This window comes from Habropoda laboriosa, unplaced genomic scaffold (assembly GCF_001263275.1).
Source record: "Habropoda laboriosa isolate 0110345459 unplaced genomic scaffold, ASM126327v1 scaffold123, whole genome shotgun sequence".
NCBI classification, from domain to species: Eukaryota; Metazoa; Arthropoda; class Insecta; order Hymenoptera; family Apidae; genus Habropoda; species Habropoda laboriosa.
The window spans coordinates 225783-253739 of NW_017100236.1; the positions used below are offsets into that span (position 1 = coordinate 225783).

General features: G+C 32.0%; 7 protein-coding genes across 8 annotated transcripts; 4 read left to right on the forward strand and 3 right to left on the reverse strand.

Annotated features, from left to right (window-relative positions):
• The first annotated feature begins 4367 nt into the window (after window positions 1–4367).
• LOC108571646 (putative ankyrin repeat protein RF_0381) lies at window positions 4368–5788 on the forward strand. The gene is made up of 5 exons (XM_017933736.1): window positions 4368–4508; window positions 4578–4710; window positions 4997–5267; window positions 5338–5535; window positions 5614–5788. The coding sequence occupies exons 1-5, from the start codon at window positions 4368–4370 to the stop codon at window positions 5786–5788; spliced, it is 918 nt and encodes a 305-aa protein (XP_017789225.1).
• A 435-nt stretch (window positions 5789–6223) lies between these two features.
• LOC108571686 (mediator of RNA polymerase II transcription subunit 19) lies at window positions 6224–7990 on the forward strand. 2 transcript variants are annotated; one of them, XM_017933791.1, is made up of 5 exons: window positions 6224–6301; window positions 6963–7193; window positions 7286–7442; window positions 7523–7622; window positions 7706–7990. In XM_017933791.1, exons 2-5 carry the CDS (start codon window positions 7007–7009, stop codon window positions 7988–7990), a joined length of 729 nt encoding a protein of 242 aa, XP_017789280.1. In that variant the 5' UTR covers window positions 6224–6301; window positions 6963–7006. The 2 variants fall into 2 exon arrangements, with proteins under 2 accessions (XP_017789280.1, XP_017789278.1); XM_017933789.1 differs by lacking the exon at window positions 6224–6301 and having other exon boundaries at window positions 6607–7193.
• Window positions 7991–9069: 1079 nt separating this feature from the next.
• On the forward strand, window positions 9070–13880 carry LOC108571668 (RNA-binding protein cabeza-like). The gene is made up of 8 exons (XM_017933769.1): window positions 9070–9179; window positions 9712–10062; window positions 10154–10226; window positions 11301–11332; window positions 12750–12880; window positions 12969–13312; window positions 13357–13617; window positions 13705–13880. The coding sequence occupies exons 1-8, from the start codon at window positions 9167–9169 to the stop codon at window positions 13742–13744; spliced, it is 1245 nt and encodes a 414-aa protein (XP_017789258.1). The 5' UTR covers window positions 9070–9166; the 3' UTR covers window positions 13745–13880.
• Window positions 13881–14101: 221 nt separating this feature from the next.
• LOC108571673 (probable Bax inhibitor 1) lies at window positions 14102–16831 on the reverse strand. The gene is made up of 4 exons (XM_017933774.1): window positions 16594–16831; window positions 15680–15981; window positions 15262–15587; window positions 14102–14425 (listed from the first exon to the last, which is right to left on the reverse strand). Exons 1-4 carry the CDS (start codon window positions 16638–16640, stop codon window positions 14390–14392), a joined length of 711 nt encoding a protein of 236 aa, XP_017789263.1. The 5' UTR covers window positions 16641–16831; the 3' UTR covers window positions 14102–14389.
• A 408-nt stretch (window positions 16832–17239) lies between these two features.
• Window positions 17240–19324, forward strand: LOC108571691. Its single transcript, XM_017933796.1, has 8 exons — window positions 17240–17473; window positions 17554–17785; window positions 17859–17956; window positions 18026–18217; window positions 18299–18426; window positions 18504–18705; window positions 18774–19042; window positions 19132–19324. The coding sequence occupies exons 1-8, from the start codon at window positions 17240–17242 to the stop codon at window positions 19322–19324; spliced, it is 1548 nt and encodes a 515-aa protein (XP_017789285.1).
• A 244-nt stretch (window positions 19325–19568) lies between these two features.
• Window positions 19569–23531, reverse strand: LOC108571647 (unconventional myosin-XIX-like). The gene is made up of 15 exons (XM_017933737.1): window positions 23514–23531; window positions 23380–23449; window positions 23030–23262; window positions 22631–22960; window positions 22290–22554; window positions 21959–22222; window positions 21660–21895; window positions 21413–21589; window positions 21145–21350; window positions 20925–21076; window positions 20671–20862; window positions 19979–20610; window positions 19833–19916; window positions 19647–19770; window positions 19569–19581 (listed from the first exon to the last, which is right to left on the reverse strand). Exons 1-14 carry the CDS (start codon window positions 23529–23531, stop codon window positions 19675–19677), a joined length of 2955 nt encoding a protein of 984 aa, XP_017789226.1. The 3' UTR covers window positions 19569–19581; window positions 19647–19674.
• A 338-nt stretch (window positions 23532–23869) lies between these two features.
• LOC108571697 (mRNA-capping enzyme) lies at window positions 23870–27494 on the reverse strand. Its single transcript, XM_017933800.1, is given in 8 exon segments — window positions 23870–24093; window positions 24166–24348; window positions 24429–24614; window positions 24687–24873; window positions 24950–25173; window positions 25393–26143; window positions 26218–26353; window positions 26419–27494. Coding segments are annotated over 8 exon segments (2808 nt in total). The 5' UTR covers window positions 27336–27494.
• Window positions 27495–27957: the final 463 nt, after the last annotated feature.

The window sequence follows — 27957 nt, forward strand, 5'->3', positions numbered from 1 at the left end:
ATAAAATGAAAAATATCGATATTATTATTATTATTATTATTATTATTATTATTACTATTATTGTGTATAATTAAAGGAATATCAATCAATCGGGTTTTGTTGGTTTCATTAACACACCGTGATGTTTCGTTGAAATTGAAACTCTTTTCAAATTGAAAAATCATTGAAAAAAATACCGCTATGCGCCGTACTGCTTGAACTTTATTAAACTGTGAAAAGACGAAAATCGCAGCCGCGAGATCTTTCATAATTAAAGGTTAGAATCGTTCTTTTTATCACGTGACTGTTACTTTTTGAGAATTGAAAAGAAACAGAATAGAAAAAAAAACAAGAGTAACATGTCGGATTATTTTTGGAAAAACTATTGAAAATCATTAGATACTATACTTACTACAAATTATAATCTTCGGACAGGATATGTTTTTAATAATTAACAATAACGAGTTTTTAAACACGTTTTAATCACCAGTATTTTTATACTGTACTCAGAACTATTTCAAATACTTGGAAAGAACGAAGAGAAAAAGCAAAGAAAGTATTTTAAGCAATTTTTAACGCATATTCGAATGGAACACATGAAAAAAGTTTAATGGGGGATCTTCTAACTAGATCTTCTTGTTATCGATTTTATGGACATACATATATTCTAACATCTTAGACTATAATATTAGCATTCGTAAGAGAACATATCGATATTTTTACTTGGAGAGAGATTTATCGAGAAATTACATATTAATCGATAATCGATACATTCGATCAAACTGCAGCAGCACGGGTTCTAAAAAGGACCACAAGAATTGTTCTGCTTAGCTTGCCACTAGCGTTCAAAGCGGAAGGATTGAGAGTATCACCGAGAGCATCGTCAGAAATTAAGTACTATCAGGTTAGTTGATTATTAAAATAGAAATTTTTTGAATTTTTCATTTTTAGTAATAGTTATTGTAAATTAGAACATAATTGCATGTAGTAAGTTGTTTAAAATTGATACTTATAATAAATTGTTAATTGCTTTAACATTACTAATAACGTAGATAGTAAAATAAAGTTTCTGGTTTATTTTCAAATACTTTAATTCTGGAATAATTAGTGTTTCTTGTTAAATAACAATTAGATGGTGGTTTAGAATTATTGGAAGTATTAGATAAAGTTGCATGATTTGACTTAATAAAGCAGTTTAATTTATTAATTTCACATTAAATTAACAATTGCATACAGTGAATTAGTTAGAAATTATTTATAACTTTTATTGAAAATTGAATAATTTACGTACTTTTTGTGTGAATTATAGGTTGAACTTTCAGGCCACTACAGGAATCAAGGAAAGGACTTGAACATCAGGGAAAATGAAGAAGTGGAATTATTTATCAAAAAATCAATTATTTATTGTAAAATAAAAGTGCAAAATGTATTTTACAAAAGGGTACAATATGTCAGTATTGTTTTACAACACATTACAGTCTATTCATTTCTCCTTTACACACCACACCCATTTCCTTTTGCGGAATACTCATTTTCTAAATAATACTCCATTACAAAATTAAATAAACTAAATCCGGATATCATTAGGAATGTGTAACAATCGAAAAAATTTAAAAAATCCTAAAACTCGAACGAAAAATTTCGAAAATTTTGCAAAAATAGCGTCAAGAATGTACACTCTGTCCATCTTACGAATAACGTCACGATATTCTACAAGTATGCATACTGTGCGTATGTAGCGCAGCGGTTTATGACACGGACGTGCCAAAGAGGCTATTTTGGAGATTAGAGCTTTAGTTCATTACTAGCATATTTTCGAGACTTAAAATATGTTCTTGTGAGAGGAAAATTAGAAGGTAGTACCTCTTGTCGTCAATAGCCAAAAAACGTGCCATAAAATGGGCCTTCCGAAGGATGACTCACAAACTCTAATTGTAACTATCAAAAGGTGGACGCGGTCAGAACCTGAAGGAAATCCTGCGCTGGTGCCAAACACTCGCCATCTTCTTCAAACACATCGTTACCTCTTCTTCTAAGTAACGGGCTAAGGGTGCAAGGGTACACTGATTGGCAATTAGTGACTTCTTGGATCGACCAATCAGCGTGCATTACATTCGACGGAATTAGTCAAAAAAGGCATAAAAGGGTTAAAACCAGTCATTCAAAGTCTTAACACGTTAGAAGCCGATAGAGTGTGGAACTCGTTAGAACTCAGTGTATTAAAACACGAAATGAAATTGGGAGATCATATTCAACTTGATAACACAGTCAAGTATAGAAGAAGCAAAAAAATGGAGCAGCAAGAGCCTGGCCCTTCCAGTTCACCGATTAGCAAAAATCCTTCAGGAAAGATAACTTTCCTACATTAATGGTTTTAATCGTTTCAAAAATATATACAGAGGGAATATTTTTGTTTTTGGGTAGGTAAATCTAAAATCTAACGTACCTACATACGTATATCGTAATTTCAATCTATCATAACTCCTTACCGTTGTAAATTTCGTTTTCACACTACGTTCAATCCGGACAAAAAGAATTGTCGTAAACCTATATAAAGATATTATCACGGAAAACCCGTCTAGGAACGTACGGAAGGAGCACACCCCACAAAATCCTCCACGAGCTAAATTTTAAATTTATGGCGAAACTTCGGAACAGCGCCCTCGTGGAAAAAGACAATATGTATTGTGTTCTGGCGGCATAATTATTTCATCAAGCTGGCACAGTATAAATCAGAAGATCGCCATATACATATATTCTTTGGACGAAACTTGGATCAACGTAGACGACTGCAACAAGAAAATTTGGGTGGTCAGCAACGTACAGTCAAGTAGAGAGACCCTAAAACAAGGATTCTCCTCAGATACGTCCTATGCGCAAAGGGAGGTTATTTTCAGGATGGACAGAGTGTAGACTTTTGTCTAGCAACGGAAATTTGAAGCTTTCATCTGTAATTCACACAAAAAGAACGTTAATTTTTCAATTTTCAATACAATTATAAACAATTTCTAAGTAATCTACTGCATGCAATTGTTAATTCATTGTGAAATTAATAAATTAAACTGCTTTATTAAGTCAAATCATGCCACTTTATCTAATACTTCCAATAATTCTAAACCACCATCTAATTGTTATTTAACAAGAAACACTAATTATTCCAGAATTAAAGTATTTGAAAATAAACCAGAAACTTTATTTTACTATCTACGTTATTAGTAATGTTAAAGTAATTAACAATTTATTACAAGTATCAATTTTAAACAACTTACTACATGCAATTATGCTCTAATTTACAATAACTATTACTAAAAATGAAAAATTCAAAAAATTTCTATTTTAATAATCAACTAACCTGATAGTACTTAATTTCTGACGATGCTCTCGGTGATACTCTCAATCCTTCCGCTTTGAACGCTAGTGGCAAGCTAAGCAGAACAATTCTTGTGGTCCTTTTTAGAACCCCAACATTAAACTCTTCCAAATTGGATGATTTCTAATGTTCTTCCCATTGATATACCATTCGATTTAATGTATGAAATCTGTGACAATGTCTTCAAGCCCCGATAACAATTATTTGGAATAACTGCTGCTAAGGCACTTCTTACCAGACTGTAAAATTGAGAAAATTCCAATTAATTTTGTCCTTACTTTAACCCATTAATTCCTAGAGGTAGAAAAAATATCATTTTCAAGAGAGCACTTTTAATTATAAATAAATATGCACGTAAATAGGTAGTTATAATAAAAAATGTGTACCCTTGACAATGACTTGTGATAGTTGTGCAAAAATTAAATAAATTTTAACTAATAAGATGGTATGTTATTTCAAATGAAATATATGTGAAGCCATTTTGATAAATATTTAGGGCATTTCGTTATTTCTACATACGTATATTTTTTCAACCCGTCAAACTGCAAAAAATTAGATAAGCTATTTAGGTGTAATTTAAATACTAACTGCGTAAAAAGAAAATTCTATATCAACTGTATTACTTCAAAATAGATATACAGTAAAACTTTCGTTATATGAACACCCGTTATGTGTATTATTATCGTAAATTTCATTGTGTAAACATTCGATTATATGTACGTGTGCATTTTAAAATCAAACAGTTGTATCAATCGGCGTCGTATAAAATGTTTCAAACTCATGGTGCTTTTACTTGGACGATAACATAATATTATAATGAAACTAAACAACAAAAACATAATAAATAATTATATTTTACTTATAAGCATTTGCTCTGGAATATTTTTTACCACCCTATTTTCTTCTTAACATAATGTTTCATAAAAGAAAGAAAAAAGAAACAAAAAACATTCGTAAAAGCCATTGCGATTTTTGTAGAATATTAATTAATTTTTCTCTTTGAAAAGTCATGCAAAAAATGACGAAAAAATCGTCTCGTCGTGTTTTTATAGTCGATTCTACATATTTGCCGGCACCAATAAGTGATAAGAATAATTGGAAATTATTGCTGGCTTGTACCCTACGTCATGTACCTCTTGCAAAAGAAGCACTCTCGCAAGTAAGAAAATTCTTAATTATATTGAGTATAAACCGGTGCTTTTAACGTTTCACGTATAATTTTATTCAGAATGCAAACATCAATTGTAGAAGGTCTGATTATTTAACTCCTTTACATATCGCAGTTCAACAAGATGACATAGAACTTATTCAATTACTTTGTGAACAACCATCCATTAATTTTGAGGCAAAAACCGTAGACGGTCAGTAAAACTAAATCAATATTTCGTATTATAAAGAAAAGAAATTAAAAAACTAAATGAAATTGTTGAGCTATAATTTAAACATCCCAACCTTTGCTTGCTAGGAAACTACTTTATTGATTGAGCTATTCTAACTAAATTATTTTAATGATTATAAAATTAAATATCTATAATGCTGTACCATTTTTATCAATGTTACCTTATATATGATGCTAAAATAAAATCATAAAACATGTCATACTTTAAATGACATTGACGTAGCCTGAAATAGACTACTTTTGTATAGGGTTAACGTCACTCCATAAGGCTACTTTTCTTAAACATATAAATGTGATTAAGAAATTGATTGAGTATGGAGCCATAGTTAATTGCACGGATAATTTGGGCAGATATCCTTTGCATTATGCCGCTTTTCGAAAAGATATCGAAAGCGCCACAATTCTACTGATAAATGGCGCTAATGTGAATGTTTTCGATATTTTTGAGGAAAGTCCATTGTATATGAGTGTTATACGAAGACCCTCTCTTCCTATGATTAAATTGCTATTGGCTCATGGGTAAATATGTGCATTCAGATTCATAAAAACGATTTTCATTAAAATAACGTGAACGAATTTTTTTTCGCAGAGCTACTGTTTCATCTGCGTTAGATCAAATCTCATTAGGAGTACTTCTTAATGCCATGTTATACACACGGAACACATCTGACACGAAAATACTCGATCTTTTGTTTCAAAACAGAGCCAACGTGAATACAACAGATTCTATCGGTTTACGCACGCCACTTCACTTGGCAGCTATGACAGGAAATTTAAAGTTGGCTATGTTAGTATATACAAATGCAAATATCAAAAAACATTTTTAAAATTTCTAACTAAGATGTTAAATTTCTTATTAAACCAGTTATCTTATTGAAAAAGAGGCCGATTTATACCGGAAGAATAGAGCTGGTCATACACCAATGGAAGTAGCTTTAATGTATCGTAATTATAAAATCGTACGATTAATAGAGCATTCTTTGTCAAACGAATCAAAAGTACATATGACGCAAAGTATAATTAGTTTAACGCATGACTAAATTCTTTTGTATCGCTTATTTATTTAGATTTACAATTATACAGACATAACCTTACCATAGCATAAATTATTCGCACGTAGTGTGAAATAAATAAATTTATGTAATTACAAAATGAAATTGTATTGCTCCCTGTATTAATTTTTTAGAAAAACTAATTAATACATAAATAAAAAATACATTGGAAATATACCCCAAATAAATGCTTTACATGTATACGCGCTTTAAACGTACACAATTATAAATCGTTGCGAATGTAAAGTGATATGCTAATATTGATAAAAAAATATTGTTCTTGTCAACAAAAGATATATAAGAAAAGATAATAAACTGTAAATAAAATGCGTTATTTTTTACAGTATTTTATACATTATGCTGTCCCTTAATTATGTTGCAATTGAACTTCCCTGAACCTTCCAATCGTGACATTTACGATACGTTCAACTCACTTACGGTTTCTTATCTATATACGTGGTTCCATACATGCCTCGATGTAGAAACAACTACCTTCAAAGTGTGAGTCTCGATGTGTATTATGCGACGTACGAAATACGAAAAAATAAAGTATAAAAAATTTTAAATCCACTAGTGCTTCGGTAAGAGATGAACGCGAGAGAGAGGGTTTGTTGGTTAGTGGGGATACCTGAAGAAATGATGAATTTAGACAAATTAATATACACGGTTTTATCTGTAACACTTGTATCAGTATGTATATAATTAAGTACCATAACAACGTAAAATTTTGATTGACTTATAATTTAAATGCAAAACCGTGAAATCTCGCTAGTGACGATAACTTTCGTTTTAAACGAACTGTAACCTACCAGTAAGAAACCAAATAAGTAATCGAGACAAAATGCTAAGAAAACTATCACTTAGTGTCTTATTTAATTTATGGAAGAGTAAATTATGGTGATAATTCGAACGTGTAATCTTATTATATGTATTCTATGAAATTAAGTCATATCAAACATATTGTAGACTCATTAACTTATTAAATTATGTATCCCCATTGTTGCTGTGTTGCATGGTGTTTATGCATAATGATATGAAAGTTACGTGTTCATTGTGCATTTTATAATAGTACCAAGTTGTACTTGGATGTTTTAGTAAACAGTGTAAACATATGTCAGTTAACCAAAGCAAGCTTTAAACTATTGTCCATGCTCTCTGCTAGAGCCCATTAATTGTAGTGAAGGTGCCATGAAGTAAAATCAAAGGATGATGATGGGCGATCAGTTTCGTAGCAAAGTGGAGCAGTATTCACCAAAGTCATCACCCAGGGGTGCACGTTCCCCTGTTGTTTCACGTCAAGATTCAACAGGGACTCTCAAAACAACCATTTCCCTGGGCAAAAATCCTTCAATTGTCCATAGTGGACCATTTTACTTAATGAAGGAACCCCCTGGTACATTATTTACATACTATAATTATAAAATATAACACAATGTGAAATAAAAAAATATACATATATATATAATTCCTAATTAATTTTTCCAGGAGAAAGTGAACTTACAGGGGCAACAAACTTAATGGCCTGTTATGGCCTAGAACACTCCTATAGTAAATTTAGTGGAAAGAAACTCAAAGAACAACTTTCGTCATTTTTACCCAACTTGCCTGGCATTATAGATAGACCTGGTCATTTGGATAATAGGTACATTAATCTAATCTTTTATATATCACATCACTACTTTTAAAAAACTCTAGAATCTGTGTTACAATTTTATATTTCAGCTCGTTAAGATCTGTGATTGAAAAACCTCCAATTGGAGGAAAAGATTTAATACCATTGACCAGTGTTCAATTAGCTGGTTTTCGTTTACATCCTGGTCCTGTAAGTAAACATGACTATATTGTGAAAAAAAAATTTACTAATAAAATACTCAGCAAAAATTAAAAGATCCTATATTCTTGTAGCTACCAGAACAATATCGTTATGTCAATCAAGCTCCACAAAGAAAACACAAAAATAAACATAAAAAGCATAAACATAAACCAGGAGAAGTACCTAGTGGTCAAGAAGCAACAACAACAGATATTGGTGGTTCAGACACTCACGAGAAAAAGCATAAAAAACAGAAAAGACACGACGAAGAAAAAGAAGCTAGGAAAAAACGTAAGAAAGAGAAAAAGAGAAAAAAACAGAAACATAGTCCTGAACATAGTGGCGGTTTAACACCATCTCAGCATTCCAATTCGTGATCTTTAATTTCACCTTTTCTGTTTATACCTAACTTTTGACCTGACATCACAATTTTTATAGTGGCAATTAAATTTTCTTTTCTCATTAAGAAAGTATATGTACAGACAACTATTGTATGAAGTCTATGTTAAGAAAACTGTATTTTCGATCAAGTTATTTTTCAATTTTCTTGGAATTGTATTTTAACATATATTCATTTTCGTTATTCCTGCTTTTTATGAAATATAATTTCAATCGATACCTGATTTTGATAATAAAATGTTCATCTTTATTTTATCGTTGTTCAAAAATGCAAAATCTTTTCTTTAAAAAATTATATACTATAGCATGTACTATAAAGTGGACATTGTAGTAACGTATTTGTGTTTACATGTATTCATGCAAAACATACGTGTGCTACAATATATTATTCGACCCATTGAGATTATTATTTTTTCACGTATAATTGAATCAAACTTAATTTCAACAGCTGCTGATTTTATACTAAAATTTCATAATTTTATAAATGTGAAAAAATTTAATACCTTGATGAGTTAATAGGGTATAAACATGGATGAATCAGTAGCATAAGCACGGTATATTACTGTTGATGTAAATATTATGTATCGGAAAGAAACAGTAATGATAAACAAATTTCACTGTGTTAAAAATAATGTTTTTTATTACGATTCTTAAAATGCAATGAAGTTTGTTCGCAAACAAAACCAAAACCATGCATTGTATTGAAACCTTGAAATACATGTAGTATTATATGAAAATAAAAAAGAAATTATAAAACCCAACGATTATTCTTTTTTACCTTCTTTCCTTTCATGAAGCACATTTAGTGTTAAAATCATTTATAAAATACTTACTAATTTCAGAATGTGTCTTTTTGAAAATTAAATATTATTTATCATATACATGAAAATTTTGTACAATTTGCGCACTAACGGTTTAAAATTTGAATTCGCAAAACATACTACCAAACTCAAGTGACGTTTTAAAATTCAAGCATTTTGAAGCGCCACCTATTAAAAACAACTTCCGTTCATTGAAACCAATATCCGGTAGTGAAACGTTGAGTTCTACCATTGAACTCAGATCGCTCAGATTCGTCGTTGGAAAATCGCTTCATTCCCGCCATTACGTGCTTTTTCTGCCGTGTAGCAAGTTGATTACCGGAGGAAGGCACGATGACGGACACCCGTATGTATAAAAAAACTTCAAATTTTTACATTAAAAATTGCAATTCATCTTGCAATAGTAGAAAATTGATTTTTATTGAACTAGAAGAGTATTTTTCAATTAGAAATTTCTTAGATAATGTCTTTGCTATAATTCAAACGTGTATTGCCACGTTTGACGCTTTTTTTTTAATAATTTTACCGAATTTATTGTTTATTATTAAATTATCATTATTATAAATCACATTTAAATGCAAATATTATATAAAATGCTGTAAAAATACGGATTAAAGTGCAAATTGTAGTAGCGTTCTTCACTTCCGTGTAATCTTCACGTAAACTTATTGATCCGGTATTCCAAGCGTCTCGTTCCACTTTCTACAGCATTTTACATAATTTAATTTTTAGATACTATTTCTGATTTTAATTTTTGTGGAACACAATTAAATTTTTGCATTTACATATATATTGTACATGATGTCCTATGGATTTCCTAAATACAACAATTAAAATTTTATATTGATATTTAATAATATTCTTTATAATTGTTTCAGAGTATTCAAATTACCAACAACAGGGGTACAATCAGTACAGTCAGCCACCACCTTCTGGTGGTCAGGATACTTCGTATCCACCACCTTCTAGCGGTGGGGGGGGGGGGTTTAATCAATATAGTCAACCACCACCAAATAGTGGAAGCAATTATGGCAGTTACAACAGTTACAATTCCAGCGGTGGCCCAGACTACAATCCATCAAGTCAAAACAGTTACAACCAGAACAGTTACGGCAGTGGAGGTTCTGGAAGTAACAGTGGTGGCAGTAGCAATTATGGTGGCAGTTATGGACATGGAGGTGGAGGCAGTGGAGGCTATAATCGTAATAGTTCAGGAGGCTATGGTGGAGGTATATTTAGCATTATTAATAACTTGAAGAAATTATAATGTAATTGATACATTGTAAGGATGTTTTTTTTTACATTAATATATTTGCATAGGTCAAGGAGGAGGTGGTGGCAATAGATATGGCGATCGTGGGGGATACAGTGACCGCTCTGGCGGTAGCTACAAGTAAGTTTATTTCTTCTATTATTTATATATACATATATAATGAAGCGAAAAACTTATAAGGTCAATAAAAAAAATTCAATCATATATCAACAATATTAATCAGTGAAGAGGTAAATACATTCATTGAAGTAATCAAGGTATGAAATGAAATTCTTATGACAGTAATGAAAACTCTTGTTGTCTCTTTGCAAATGGTTTTATGCCCATTGGGCGTTAATATGTTTGAAGTGTGCCTACAGGTTTAACACACAGGTATAACTGGTAAAGGTAAAAACAGGTTGTATATGACAAATGACGTAAAATGGTTATAATGTCTGGTATATTCTGGTTCTGCATTATTGCAATAAGTGATAATATGATGCGCATACATAAAGGTTTTGTATTGATCATACCTGTAAAGCAGTTAATTCTGCCACTGGGGCCACTGTTGTCTGAATAGTACTACCTAGGGTCATTGAAATCGACTAGACAATGAAAAGACGTTTAAAGTTTTTTATAAGAGATTGCAATTTATATAACAATAGTATTTCTAAGTTGAAGTTTCAATGAATGCATTGGTATTTCTTTAATATGTTTTGTCTATTTTTTGCAGTAAGATATTAATGTTGTACTAATGTGACCAATATAATTAATCACTTCTTATTCCAATATATACCCTACCAGTTTTATTAAATGTATATATTTGAAGTATGATTCATAGTAATCTCTTATCAAATCAAATTCTCACGTACATTGGACGTGAGTAGGAAAATCTTTTATACAGAATTGTCTTGACTAATTTCTTTCTCGCAAAGTTATGAATAATAGCTGTGCAGAGAACATCACTTTATTCTCGTTCTTTTGTTAATATCACTACCACGATACGTGGGTAATTTTTGCATGCTGGACGTGACGGACGAACATGACGATGTACATGACATATATTAGTATTAAGTAATATGGTGACCACAGACATTTAGACAGTAGGTACATCAAGAAGAGAAGTGGCGAGCAGCATTTGATTCGCCATGCATCGATCGATCGATCAGTCTGTCCATGAGTCAACTCATTGGTATATCTGCTTCTGTGTTTTAGCAGTGGCGGTGGCCGTGGTGGTTATAACAAAGGTAAATGCACCAGACTGTCTGTACTAGTCTGGTGCTATTCAAGCTTTCACTCTAATATTTAAAATCTAAATACTCGGTTACTCGTATTATATGAAAGGGCTGCTATGCAACATTGTTAGGGGTTCATTTTTCTCTGGCGACTAATATTTGGTCAGAATTCTATGATATAATTGAAACAGGGTAATGTTATTGCAGCATCATAAAGGCTGCTTTTTTTTATCACCAATTGCTTTTTCCGCAAAACATAAATTCTTTATATGTGTCTACATGTTATAAAATTAACACTAAAAGCAGCTTACACCATGTTAAAAAAATATTGTAAATTACGTTAAGCAACCATTTATTTGAAGTATAAATGCGCCATGCGCTTTTCATTTCTCATGTTTTCACATATAGAAACATGAAACAGAAGAATGTTTTATGAGAGGGAACATTCAGAAATGTTCATCTTTAATCAGCACTTATGCTGCTCATATACTCCAATACTCTGATATTTTAAGACATGTCCCAGGATAAAATTAAATATAAAAGGCAGCTGGTGAATATCTATCAATCCCTAATCAATCAAAGCTTCCCCAAAATATACAATATAGGGAAATGGTAAGAGTAAAAATAATGTTGCAGCCCTTTTGTATGTTAAGCTGCAACCTTGTGTTCTCTACATATTGTTATACGCTACTAAGAATGTTAGGCCAATGAGTACTAATACTTTTGTTACTGCACGCGTCAAACAGAAAAACAGATGCCTTTAAGTCAGTAATTTTATACAAGGTATTCTAAATATTGTATAAATATAACAATAGTGGTGTTATATATCAACAAGTCAAAAAACTTCGAATATTTATAAGAAAGGTATATCACTTATTAATGGGCAAGACAAAATTCGTGTATTCAAGAAGTAAGACTAATGTCAAAGTAAATGTATGTCTCTAAACATACATGAATTAAAAAATTCCTGGTATATATTGTAGAAAAAATTTGTACTTAGAAATATGTTGTTCGGGTGATGGTTATTAAAGAAAACAAGTTATTATATTTTCCTAAGTATATTGGTAATGCTTCAAGAAGAAAGAGGAACAAAGTATTTAATTACTTAAAGCAATAGTGCTTAGGTATAGCTATCATTTCAAAATTGTCACTATTTTAAGCATAAAATGATTGCATTAGGGAAAGGTGTTTGTATGGGTTTTCTTTTAACTTAAATAAGAAAGAGAAGAAGTACGATAAAATTCCGAAAAGGTTGCAAAATTCTATCCTCCAAAGTGTACTGTGTTATTAGTTGTTTTTAACCCGATACAAAAGTTTTCCACTTGTTAGCTTAGACTTGAGTAGGTTAGGGACAGTAGATTTGCAAGTATTATTCCTTACCTAAATGTGTACCGCGTGAGACAAAGTGTTAACTCCTATCACATTACAGGCTACGGTGACCGCGGTGGTGGCAACGATGGAATGGTCACGCAAGAAGATACTATTTTTGTATCTGGTATGGATCCTTCAATTTCGGAAGAGGAAATATGTCAACATTTTGGAGCCATTGGTATAATCAAAGTAAGTCACATTTTGTTATGCAAATAAAAGCAAATAAAAAATGTGTCAAAAATAAACACTCGAGTTTAACACTTTTAAATGTATACAGCATGATAAGCGGACCGGAAAACCTAAAGTGTGGATGTACAAAGATAAAAACACCGGTAAATCAAAGGGCGAAGCTACTGTGACTTATGATGATCAAAATGCTGCGCGTTCTGCGATAGACTGGTTCGATGGAAAGGAATTTAAAGGACGTACTATAAAAGTACAAATTGCTCAGCATAAAAGCAATTGGCAGGGTAACCGTAGTGGTGGAAGTCGTGGTGGCGGCGGTCGAGGTCGGGGAGGCGGTGGTTTTGGAAGCCGCGGCGGTGGCGGTGACAGAGATGATCATCATCGTGGTGGTGGTGGTGGCGGTGGCGGTGGTGGTGGTGGTGACGGCGGCGGCGGCGGTGGTGGTGGTAAACATTTGTCTTATAATATTTATGTTTAAATAGGTGTCCCAATCCAGAATGTGGTAACACAAACTTTGCATGGAGGGATCAATGTAATCTCTGTAAAAGTCTAAAACCAGAAGGTGCTGGCGGTAGTAGTGGTGGTGGAAGGGGTAATCGTGGCGGTGATCGTGGTGGTCGAGGAGGTTTCAGGAACGACAGAGGCGGCCGTGGAGGTGACAGAGGTGGTCGAGGAGGTTTCCGTGGAGGCGATAGGGGTGGAAGGGGCGGTCGAGGTGGTCCAATGAGGGGAGGTGGCGGGTTGGTTTCATATAATTGTGTTAGCTTTATTAAATAAGTAGTTGGAAAATAAGGTATAGTTCTTTAATTTTGTATGTTCTGTTTCAGCCGTGGAGACAGAGACAGGGATCGCCAGCGTCCTTATTAAACATATTCGAAGAGTGATTGTTAAATCACTTGTTGACGTATTGTACACATTTTGTACACAATCTCAACGTATGTACATTTGTCACAACACAGAAGTCATGTGTTACACACTCCATTATCATCGATTTGTTTTCTCTCGTACATTTTTTATATTCACGAAAATCGATGCGTGACGCGTAAGTTTTGTGTTTTATATACGCATGTAAATGATAATCATACGTGTAAAGTTACATTTTAATAAATAAGACTTTAACCCTGTAACACGCTGAATCTTTTATCCGTGTCCCTCTCTCGTTTAAAATCTTACCGCTGTTCGATTAAAAAAGTAAACAAAGAAACGCTGGGAAATTTTGTTTATTGAAAGATAAAAATATAGTACAATAAATTTATATCTATTTATGTATACATGTATATAAATCTAATAGATAATAGATAAGTGAAAAGAGCAGTGACAAATAAGTAATTCGAAATAAATACATTGCGTCCTTATGGTCACGCCTAAAAATTTTGTCGACGCAATTGATAAGCTGTATTATTTAAATTTTATAGTAAATATACGTCTTACATATGGATAGATTAGATGAAGACCTCTAATTCATGGATTTACTTGAATGGTATGATATTTTACAGCTTTCTTTGCTCCCGTTTAATCTCTGCGTTTACGTTGATTCTTTGATACTTCCTATAATAGATTAATGTAACAAATAATACAATTTAATTACAATGGTTAAAATAATATTACAGTAGTGTCCGGATATATGGCCACCGCTCGGGACTGTGCCTAGCCATATATCCGGAGAGGTGAACTTTCGAGAACTGGCCGACGTTATTTGACTCCAGCTCACTCTATCGTGCGTGCATCAAGAGTAAGAGTGAGAAGTAGGCAGTGCAAGTGAGACAGAATAGGTAGAGTGTAATAATACTGTTAAGTCATTTCTTACTCCTAATAATCATTTCTTTAGTTTAGTTCCTGTTAAAAAATTGTTGGAAGAACGCAATTGTAAAAAAATTCAATCAATTAGCGTTTAAGGTTCGGTATTATTGAAATAAAATATTTAAAAAATTATTTAAACTTAACACAAAATATAGTTGTGTACTTATTCACATTTTGTATTCCTAATTTTATTTTGTTTATTTTATTCTTATTTTTATTGTTATCATTATTACTAAACCTTCCACTTCCTCAGTTACTTTTTGGCCATCTATCCGGTCATTACTGTACTACTCGTTTAGCTTAAAATTAATACAAATATAGTCATATTTGATATTATTTTGATTGTACGAATCTCAATAATCCGATTAAGGCCATCTCGTAACAATATAATAAAAAACATTAAAAAATTGTATTTTTCTTGTTTCGTTAATTCAATACCAGTTGAAACTGATCATAGATAATGTCGAGGCCTACCTTGAGCCTGCAGTTCTAGGAACTGATGGGGATGACTCGCGGTCATATAAGCGGACAAATTCGTGGCCATATACCCGGACACTACTGTATATACTCTTTATTATTCTTACCTTTTGTGTAAGGATTATAACGAGATAGCGGAAAATACCAATAAAATCTATGAAGAGATCTAGAGAGTGCATGATGAAGTCTTTGCTACCCATGTGGTATTTCTCAATGATCAATTGTGTATCATAAATAACAAAACCACACATCAAAAATAATCCAACATATAAGTGGGCTTGATAGAAGAAGGACCAACGTAGGAACAAGTTGACAAATGAAAACAAAACCATAACATTTAGCAAGCTCATTAAGGTACCACCAAGATATAACCAACGTCCTCTTTCAGCCATAAGAGAAGAGATACTAAATGATACAAATACAACAGTTGTTCCTGAAAAGTTAATCATATTGTAATAATAAGAGTTAACACAAATTTATAATAATCACATCATAATAGTATATTTAAATTATTTTAAAATTTACCTATGAGTGCAGTTACTATGATACTTGGATTAATACTCATAACCAATTGAAGTAAGGGACCTAAACCAAGCCCAGACATGAATGCAAATCCCAGAAGGTAGCTGAGCCGTAATTTTTGATTTTTCCCATTGTCTGGTGTACTGGTTAAAGCAAAAAGTAAACCAAAAGTACCAAGGGTTGTCAATAAATTAGCCTGCAGGAGCTCTGTAAATAAGTGTATGTAAGCTCCTGCAGAAGCTGATACTGTTGCCATAGACAGACAACCATAGACATTTTTCAAGTGTTGCCTAACAGGAGATTCCCTGTAATCACAAAACTCTCTATTATCTTCTATACATTCTATATCTATGAGTAAAGTTATCTACCTCGTAAATAAAACAGTACAACAGTTAAAATGAGATTAAAAAAGAAAAAGATAAGAATGTAGACAAAGCAAACAAAGCTAAAGAATACTTGCAAAAAATATGCAATTATAGCTTTGCGAGCATTGAAACTGTTGATCAGGCTTTGTGCATTCGTAACACGTCATGCAAACGACGTTCGCAAATAAAAAGTTTAACTACATGAAATATTCAGATTAATGAAGTTCTGCAATCTACGTACACGTTTGAAGGTCACGAAACATACCAACCAACACAGATAAAGAAAAACGCATATCACGATAAATAATTTCATTCGAAAACGCGTAGAAAGGAAGATTTAAAATTTTTTTAACGAAACGAAACGTTTCCTTCATGACTTCTGAGTTACATCACCGCGAATTCTTGCATCTCAGAAATGAGGATATAAATAAAGTATTAAAATACCGACGAATTTGGCAAAATAATAATGTGAATATAACGTATTTACGTTATCGATTATACTATTATTTCGACGAAAAATCTCATCATTACTCGACAAAAAAAAATACTTACAGTCTGTTAGTGAAAGACTTTACAAATGTATTTAACTGCGCTGCCATAATTTCGTTACTCAATTCCACAAATTACACTGTAATTAACACAATCCGTCGGACACTGTTGTTTTCAAGCACCGTTCTTGTACGAAACGAGAATAATCATGAACCCTTGAAGTAGTCTCCTTTCCGTGGACACGTCAGTGATATTTCTGTGCGTAAATTTCGTCGACGCTTCCGATTGGTCGACGTGCCTCTTGAAATTTTACGGAACGTCAGCTTTCACGTAACAATGACGGAAAATGAATCGTTCCGTGAAGTAGACGAAGAAAGAGAAAAACTTTGACGTACAATAGTGTCATCTTCAGGAGGGAATTATAATTTTCAGCTTATACAGTTACTACAAGGGTAACAATTATTTGTATCAATGATATACTAATTTGTATTTGACACTTAAAATTTAATAAAATAAACTGATGTTTTTTTTATACCGAATTAAGATTGATATAATATACTGTCACGTTTTACTCAATGCTAATAAAACCTGCATCGTATAGTACAGTTGACAGAAATTTTGATAAATTGTGATATAATTTACATTTCGTCAGCCATATTGTTTTAAAAACATTGTAACGAAAAACCTGTATTTTGTGTAATTTGAAATCATGAAAGAAATGTTGACAAATCAAACTACTTCAGGATATAGTAATTCTTTCGTTAATAATAACGGAGATACCAATAGCAACAGTACAACTGACAATAATACAAGGAAATATGCTGTACTCAGTACAGATTGGATATCTGCAATTGGAGAAGAATTAGGGATGCATCCCTTACCAGATTCTTTGTTAAAAAGACTTGCAGAGGATGCCTCGTATCGTCTGAGAGAAGTTTTACATGTATATATAATTACCATTGTATTTACACTTAAAATATACATTTTTAACATTGCATGTAAATTACTGAAATTAATGTTTAGAAATGTGTGACAAGACTAAAGCATAGCAAGAGAAAGCGCTTAACATCTACAGATGTAAATGCTGTGATTACCAATTTATGTGATGTAGATCCAATATTGGGTGCACCAGAATCTATGCCAGAATATCATACAGAAGCAAAAGTTTTTGTTCCTAATGAACATATTATTAATCTAGTACAGAAAATAAATGATCCACTTAACATATCACAAAGTAATGTACCTGTCATTCAAGGTACACTTTCATTATTAGTATTAATTTAATCATGTATTAATATTATTTACAACTTATTAATAATATTTTACAGAATCAGAAATATGTGATATAAGGCTTGCAGAAGCACGCAATAATTATGCAAAACGTGCATTGAAGACTTTATTCAATGGATCTCAAAAAACTTTTCAGGTAGACACAATTTTTATGGTAAACATAATTTATAATGTTTATTATATCTACAATGTACACAATTTATAGGTTCTAATTAATGACTGTGCTACTAATGCACATTTGAGTGGAGAAGGTGTAGTAGATAAATTAATGTCTATTGCTAGATCAATGGTAATTTCAAATAATGCACATTACACAAGAGTATCTACAAGAACATGCCAACTTATTATTGCAATTGCAAGTAACAGTGAAGCTGTTTACCCATATCACTTATCTTCGGTAATATTCTGCAGTAAGATCACATGAATTTTATTAATTCACTCTATGATAGAGCTGATTCTTCAAGAACTTTAATCTTAGGTAGATAAGCTGACCAAACTGCTATTGGAATTGCTTTTGGGACAAAGTTTTATGAATCCAAACCTTGAAACATTTTTTAAAGAATGTGCGCTGAAGCTGATGCTTCGTTGGCCGTCCGTTGCTGATAAGTAAATAAATTTTCGCGCGGTTAAATATTGTGTAACAAAAACGAATATGCATTAAAATTAACCTTCATCATTAAAAGGTATATCCCCACATTGGAGAACGTGCTTTTAAAGGAAGATAAAGAAAACGTGGATGGCAGTAAAAAAAAAGTAATGGCTATGGAATTGTTGGCAAGCATTCAGCCTTTAATATTTTTTCAACACGAATTAGACTCTCCACTTTCTGTGCATACTGTTCTAAAATTTGCACCGTCAGGTTCTGCTTTGTGGCAAAAGATAGCTGTAAGATAATTTTAAAATCTATTTCTTCACATATTTTTTTTCAATAATAATATAACTTTTACTTTCAGCTCGCTATTTGTGCCCTTATAAAATCGCAATCTCACACATTAGACATTGAAGCTTTTATGGAGCATTATGGAGATTCTTTATTACCATACTTACCTATTAGTTATAAAAGCACAGTGAATGCTTTTAAAAAACCTAATCCTCTTCCTATTACGATTAAAAGCAAGATAAAGTATGTTAACGTTAGACCTGTTATAAGTAATCGACTGTTATGGGATCGGCAAACAGCATTTCCTGATTCTACATTACGAGGTCCTAGACGGGAAATAAGGTATGTAACTGTATATATTATATGTATTCGTCATATTTAAATAGGGTTACAATGTATTGAGTATTTTTTATATTGTGACATAATTTTAGATTTGCATTCGCTGGTGGTCGACCTGTACCGCCGAGTAATTTAAGACGAGTTAGTTTAAGAGCGAATTATCAAATTTTAAGAAGCGAACTTCAAGCTACTCTTGCCCTCGTAGCATCGCGAAGATTATTAGTACTTAAAGATAAAAGAAAAAGGCCTTTTGATACTTACAATCTATTATATGGTTATTTATAAATTTGTATTACCGAATAACGTGTTACAGATGTTGTGAATCTAAGTGCATAATTTAAATATTTTTTTTTACGTTCTGGTTTAGGTGGTTTTTAATATAAACAGAATTACGTTTTTAAAAGAATTTCGTCTTATTTCAAAATACATATTAACATATTAATTTTCTCGTTATAGCGAGAAAACATTTCACGCTTGTAATAAGGTTTGTTATGACCCTACTTATAATAGTACATTTTTATAACAATGTCTTCTGTATATTGCTAAAAAGTACAACAAGATATGTTTATTAAACTAATAATGAAGAAAGGCTGAAGTAATGACTAACCTTATCAAAAAGATCAATTCTCGTTCTGTTAAAGACAGTCCCGTAATCCTTGCGGTAATGCACTACGCGGTAATATATGTGAATTAACCAAACATGTAGCACGAGTGTGCATCCTTATCGGTATCTGAAATAAATATTTTTAATATTAGTATTATTTTTTAATACAAATATTTTTGAAATACTTACTGCAGCAAGTCGCCGCCGACTTAAAATTCCATTTTTATAAAAAAATGTACAAGAATTTACTTGTATAGTACAGAAATGTTTGTCCTGAAAGTAACGAACTTTTTAAAATATTTAAACATACTCAAGCAACAAATAAAACTACAAACCGTATTGTAACAAATAGACCACTTCCTTTCATCATCATTATCCGTACATTGTGTGTTAGCCGAAGAAACGTGTAATGTTATATCACCTAAATGCTGTTTCAATAAATTATTATTATTCTCGTTACAACTAATATCTATATTATCATTATACACATGGAAATTTTTGCAATATTTAGATTTTGAAAAACTATGAGATTTGATCTGTTTCATAAATTGTTTAGCATTGCTTTTGAAATGATTTTCAGTGTGCATATTTCTCAATTGATGTTTAACATTCTTGAATTTTTTTTGCCAATTTTCAAGATCATGTTGTACCTTTTTAAAGACACTATTTATCTTTGTGTCATTATTTTTACTTTCTGAACGGGTTTCATTCGAATTTTCATTTGTATTATCATCCTCGATATCGTTCTCGCATTTTGTTACAAAATATGAGTGGTCTACTTCGTTATTATTTTTCAGGGGACTACTAGTAAGAAATACGTCATCCTCCTCCTCGGAAATATTCGATTTTTTCAGTTCACTATCCAGTATAATTTTGACATGCGTGGCATTTTCATTTATTTTATGTACATTTTCTATTTGATAATTAGTCGTTAAATACTTCGAAATAGCAGGAATTGTTTTACATCCTGTAAAAATAAATATTCCACATAAAGAAAAGTGATGTGTATGTAAAATATGATACTTACTATGCTTTATCCAAAATGTTTGTATTTTATTAGCACACTTTACACGGTAATTCCTTCTATATGTCTCTAGTTTTAGGAAGATAGACTCTGTTAAAAATATCAGTTGCTTTCCAAAATGAACTAATGTATGTAGTTCTTTCTTAGATGTAATTGCCTCAAGGATCAGTTTACATTTATCATGATCAATAATTTCTGTTGGCAAATATTTTACTTTTTGTATTTAAAATAAGCAAACGAATATTTGTACTATTTACCTGTAGGGTTTTTGGAGTAGCGGTGATAAAAATCTCGATAACGTAAACGAATAGGATATTTACATTTAGCCAAGGGCAAAGCATGAAAAACTCCAGTGCAAGCCAATTGTTTTTGAAAGTCTTTTCGATCCCATTCATTATTTATCGAACGACTAAACAAAACGTTAACTATTTAATAAATAGGGATTTTAAAAAAGCGATCGTAAAAAAAATACGTTACTTTGGCCTAACACATCGTACATAAAGTAAATCACATTTGCTCAGTTCTTTAATAAGGGTATCCATATTGTATTTTAATTTAGCTAAAATCGTTCGTTTCTTGGTAGACATTTTTATTTGTAAGTCTTGTTCTTCCTCAAAATTAATCAAAGAACGAAGGAATTTATTTCTGCTTGTATTAAAAATTATAGATATTTCGTTTGGAACCTGCAGGAAATTTCAAAAATTGTTAAAAATGTTTATAGTAAATTAAACAATGTATGTAACACCTTATCTGTATTTTTAGATAATAAATCTTCGATAGAATACGCGACAGGACCAGAGTAATGTTCTATAACGAAATTTCCTTCTCTTTCACTTAAAAACTTTCTCTGTACATTATGTAAATTTGTACATGCTGATTGTATTATCGTTGACATGTTAATTGCTACAGGAACCTGACAAGCCTGTAATATGAATATTATGATGTTACCACAAGGATAAGTATTACATACAATTGTATGCAAGATTACATACATCATTCAAAGTCAAGAATAAATTTTCTTCAATGATATTTAAACATTTCTTGTATGAATTAGTAGTGTATAAAGAATTAAAACATTCAATGAAACCTTCTTCTTGTAAATCTTTATGACTATTTTCCACGTAAGTTTCTATGAAATATTGTTGCATTTTCTCATTAGCATAATTTACACAGAGTTGCTCTATGCCATTTTTATCAAATGATTCAAAACCAAATATGTCTAATATACCTAAAAGGGATGTATATATAATTCGATAAATTTTGTAGTGTAGAATTAAGTTTTATAACGTACCAAGCCATTGAGAATATTCTTGTTTTAAGGATAAAGTGTTATTTATATGATTTAGAATCCAATGAAAAAGAAGATCGTACATATGTCTAATTATACTATGCAATCTGTTGCGACACGCATCAACAGTAACAAGATGTCGATGAAACGAAGTATGTTTTCGCCAAGTACTTTGTGGATTTATAAGGATAGTAGTAAGCAACTCCATCACTATATCTTCAGTCAAAGAACTGAGAGCACAAGTATTTTTTAGAGCTTCCTTGGATTCTACAAACAAGGTTGAATGAAATGTTTTATTCTTTTATACACATTTGTAATAATTATTGCAACATACTATTGTTACTAAGATCAATTGTACAAGTTTCACCATCCTTTACAAATTTAATATTTCCCATATGAATTAATAATGCAAGAACTTGAAGAATATGTTTTTTCTGATCAGGTTCAAAGCCTAAAACATTCAATGCCTTTAGAGTATCTTGAAAGCTGTCCTGATAATATATTCCTTTAGTGTAATCTACCGCACTTAATATATCATAACAATCATCTCTGGACAAGTTAAAAGTTTTAAGTTCTGCTTCTGACATTCCACATATCATCTGAAATATACGTTTCAATATTTCTCACAGATATCTTTATTTGTATAGGAATAAACAACAAGTGAAAGAATCGAACCTGATAAAAAATTTGAAAATTGCGCGATCCTCTTGTTACCCGACTCCTCTCCAAAAGAAATGAATTAATGGTTGCACCAGAAATAATACCACCTTTATAATGAAGCCTTACAAGCTGTCCATGCCTTGAACTTACTTCATTTTTCTCAGTACACGCAGTTGTAAAAGCAGATATTAAACGACAAGCGTCTGTAATTCTTAGCATAATGTTGTACATACAGTCTCCTTGAGAGTGTTGTACTGAATTTTTGTGAACACTACTAAGAAATTCTAAACACTTAAAAGTATTGTATGTTTTTCCACTTCCAGTTTCTCCACTTATGATTATCACCTTAATTCATAACATAATGATGAGTATACAAAAGAAATTGTTTCATTACTCTTTAATTAAAGTTTCTACCTGACAGCTTTTTCCAAGTTCTTTAATAAGATTGTAATGCGCCTTAGCGGCCACGGTAAATATGTGAGGTTTTGCATCATAAATATCAGATATGTTAGTATACTTATTGAATTCTGAAGAATTGTACAAATGAGATGTTGATATTTCATTGTTAGGATTTAGTGTCAAGAGTAGGGAACCAACCCATGTATAAATTTGACCACGTTGAAGCCTTTCCAAAAGAAAATCTGTAACTGAGAAAATAACGTCGTTTGTAAAATGACTTTACCATTTTTTTTTTTTGTTATTTGATATGCTTGAAAGTAGTTGAAACTTAAATATGTATACAAAGGTAACAAATGCGTGCATACTAATATCTTCATTTTCTGGCAAGGCACTTAGATCATTTATCAAGTCCCATCCAACTAGTGAAATTGGTTGCTGAAATACACATCAAATATAAAAGCATACAACATAGATAATTTTTTTTAAATTAATAGCAAACCTTTAATGCTGCAGGCATAGCTTTTCTCGTTGCACAACTGTTACTGAGAATGAAGGACACAATGTTGTTAGAAGCAAATATTTACATACATATTCAAGGTCAAAAAAATTCACATATCTACTTCTGCCCGCATTTTTCAAATCACGAATACGACGTTGAATAAATTGATGCCGCGATTTATGTTTCAAAGACGATGAAGTTGGACGTATCAAATGTTTTTAATGTATTATCATAAACAAATGAATTCATATGAATCTCTTTATTCAAGTACATTAAAAAATTATGTTACAAATAATCTTTTTTTAAATGAAACCCTAAAATCATTTGCCATTTGAAAGGATTTTACAATTGATTCATTAAGGACACTTCTCTTCCATTGCCTGCAGAAACTTTATATTATCTTCGATAAGTTTTTCCAAGCGTTCTTTCGTCGCAGACGTTTGCTTTTGCATAAGTTTGCGTTTCGCGGATTCGATTGCTACACGATAACCAGTAACGTTGCGGAAAACCTTTATATGTCTGTCTCCAGCAACTAAAACATATTCTCCAGCAGCATCGAAAGCTAGGCGCATGATAGGTCCTACAAAATGTCCATATTATGAGAATAAGAATCCTTAGAATTTAATAATTATATAACAGAGTGTAAAAATACCCAGAAAAATATCTTCTATGGTATTGTCCAGCAAGCCAGTGATTGTAGAATAAAAACTTAATGAAGATCCATGAGATATTGCTAAAACTTCAGTGTTAGGAGACAATGCAATATTAGCTATTGTTGTATTTTCCCATTGTCCAGTTAGAAGTACATGAGGATCTTCTCCTTTCTCAAATTCAACTGTGAATAGATCAATTAATACCTGTAATATGGTTCAAGGAAAAGATTTGATCTAGAAACAATATAATCTAATTTATTACTTTTTGTATCGTATAAACGATAAGTTCCATCTTTTGATACAGTAGCCATATTGCTACTATCAGCACTGATAGCGAGATCAAGTATTCCAGAAGAATGACCGGCAAGGTCAAAAGCCTTTGTTACTTGCTTGAATTCTCCAGATTTAGTGAACATCACTTCCCATATATTTACATCCGGAGTAAATCCTACGTAATAAAATATTGCTATTAAGATAATTTCTCAGCTTTAATGAATTATAATATATTACAAAAAATAACCGGATGTGCCGACGAAACGTCCACATGGTGATATTCGTGCTCGATATGTCGATCCAAGATGTAATTCCACGTTTGCAAGGATCTGACCTTTAAGATCCCATACCACAAGATCGTTCAGTTTGCTGCATGTAATAATGTATTTTCCTGTACATGCGATATCCATGCCAACAACATCTTCAGTATGCCGCTAAAACATTAATAACATAAAAGGTAATCATACGTAAAGAATATTATACCAAAAATATTATTTTTCAAATATGTACCTTTGGAAATTCCAAAGCCTTAGTTGCAGCAGCTAAGGTACCATCTTGTTTTTTAGATATTTTGTAAACTTCAATGGTGTTTGCTACAGCTTTGTGTATGAGGAAAGCTTTACCATCGGGAGACCAGCGTACCAACGTTGCATGATCGAATTCGACATTAACACGGAGTGATCTTTTTTCCTTTACAGTCAGTTCCTTTGTACACCATAATAGAACGGTCCTATCTGAAAAGTAATAAAGAAACGAAAACATATATTTTATTACAAAGTTCCTTTATTAAGCGAACAATTTAAATTTCTTTAAGGTTTTACAGCAATCGAAACAACTTTGATCGAGTACAATAGGCTAGGTACAAGTACTTAATGCTTGTAAACCGTTTGAATGATCGGTGATAAATGTATCATTCTTTAATCATAAATACATTATAATGTCGGTAAAGCTACATGTAATCAGTTACTCTCTAATTCATTGTCGAACTCTTTTAGGCGGCGGTGGCATAAGATCAGAATCATCTTGTACAAATCTATGCCTCTTAATATAATCCAAAAGTCGTTCGGTAGTTATAGGTTTGATAATACTTTTGCATACAGCCTGAGCTGTATGAAATGAATTGGGAAATGATTTGTCAGTTCTTGCACGCATAAAAACCCATTGGCCATTTTCATATTTACATTCTACAATTGCATTGTTCAAGTCTTTTATTTGTTTGGTGACTTTTATTTTGTCAAATGGCTCTTTTATACCACCTACATAAAGATGACCAACTTTTTTTGGAAGAATTCCCTCTCCAGATTCTGTAACTATCTTTAATCTAAAGTCAACAGAGTTATGTGACAAGGGTTTCCATTTCAAAACTTCTAGAGAAGGCCCTGGACAATAAGGTTCTTTGGAAGGTTGAAATATTAAGCCATCAGGTTCGTGACCAAGTTGTTTGGCAAATTTTTCACTTAATAAACTAGCAGCTTGTGTCAGATCCCAGAAACATTTCGACCGCACCGAAAATGGTTCTCTTTCTTTTCTCAATTTTCCTTCTTTCATTGCTCTTTTTCTACCTTCTATAATTTCCTGTTCTATGATAAGAAAACGATCAGGATGGAATGGTAATTTGCTAACATCTTTGCCATCATACATCACTACATCGTAAACTAAATATCTTGGATATTCTTTACCATCTGCTTTGTCAATCACCATTTCCTACAAAATCATTTCTATGAATAACTTCTTTAATGAGTTCAAATTCATATAACACTATAATAAGAGTTACTTACACCATCCAACAATGTATCTCTAAGAGTTCTAGATATGTCCCTTGAATGTGGAAAAGTCATTCCATTAACTTGGAATACACTATTATCTCTATCTACAAAATAAATTTCTCCATCTGCTTGTATCATCATCATATACCTAGATAAATACAGTCCATATATTTTAAAGCTGTTTTCAATGTTTCAAGTATATTTTTATCTAACCTGGTTCCATCTGCTTTCCATGATACTCCATATGGTTTTTCATGTAGTAATCTAATATTGTCTTCATCCATAGAAACTGGTTGAGATCCTGGAAATCCAGATGATTTCCAAGAACATATATCTTGAACCCTTCTCTGTATTCCACTTAACTTCCTATCATCAGTAATAGGAGTTACACCAGGTACACCAGCCATGAATACTGGATTTTTATTATTATGTTCACGTTTCCTCCTTTTATTTGGTACATCTTGATTATAATTATCTTTGTCTGTGCTGGGACCCTCATCCCTATCTTCGTTATCAGAATCATCATATTCTAAACACCAAGCTGGTCTAGGTGGAGGATCAGGAGCATCCTCCATATCATCATATCGCCTAAATAGTTCTTGAATATAATCAGCTTTGTATATGCCTGGTGGTCTTGCAGCTGCAAATTCTACTAAGCCAGCATCAACACTGGTACCATCAGCTTCTACTAAATAACTAATTATAAGGAAGCCAGTTCTATTGAAACCATGTGTACAATGAACACCAATGACTTCCAACGGGTTGTACGATATAAAATTTTTGCAGACTTGCACAAAAGTCCTTGTTTGTTCTTCAGTAGGAGTTTCACCATGACCTCTACATTGCAGTTTCAAATATTTACAACCGTATGCTTCTAAGCTTTTCTTGTCATAAAATCTTGAAGTGTTCGACAGGTCAATCCACAAGCCTAATTTGATCTTTTGACTCTTTAATGATGCAAACAGCATATCTATTGTGAAACGACATTCTTCTGGTACCTGGCTATCGAATGCGGACGATAGCGGGGTCTTGAAAGCGAGAAACTTATTCTGAATTAATTTGATAGCTTTTCGTGGACAGTGAAGCCATCGAGGCGGTATCGGGCCTCTACTTTCCTTCCAGTTCGACATTTTCGCACGTCTTTATTTGGAAGCTCAATTTTACGGACTCTTTAGTTTGTCGGTAAATTTTTTTATAAACGCAAAATTTCTAAAAACTTGTTCAGACAATAAGAAAACAAAAAATACAACACTATAACCTATAACTTCGGAAGTACTTTGGTTCCTTTCTTCCTTGAAACACAAGCTTGAAAATTAATTTTTTCAACTTTTCATTTGCGCTGTTAACTTCACTAAATAGGTAGTCTACTAGAACGACAATAAAATACACAGATTTTATGTTTAAATAAATACTGTGACGTCGGAACAGCTGTTACTAGCGTCTAGTGATCGCCATTACAGGCTTTCACAGTTTCGACTTTCGGCAAACTTCCTGATAGGTCGATGGTTCATATCGATATTCGATACAAGTCGATTTCATTCCTAGAAATTTGAATTTCGATAAGTGCTTTGCTGTATAGTTTCTTATAAAATTCACACTTACATATGCATATAAACAAATATTGTGCTAGTAATTTTTCTATTACAACATCATCATATATAACAACATAAACAAGAATTAATCAAATGTAAAAATTTTCATATACGCCAAATAATTTTTGTTTCTAAACGTATCATTGTTAGAAATGTTATT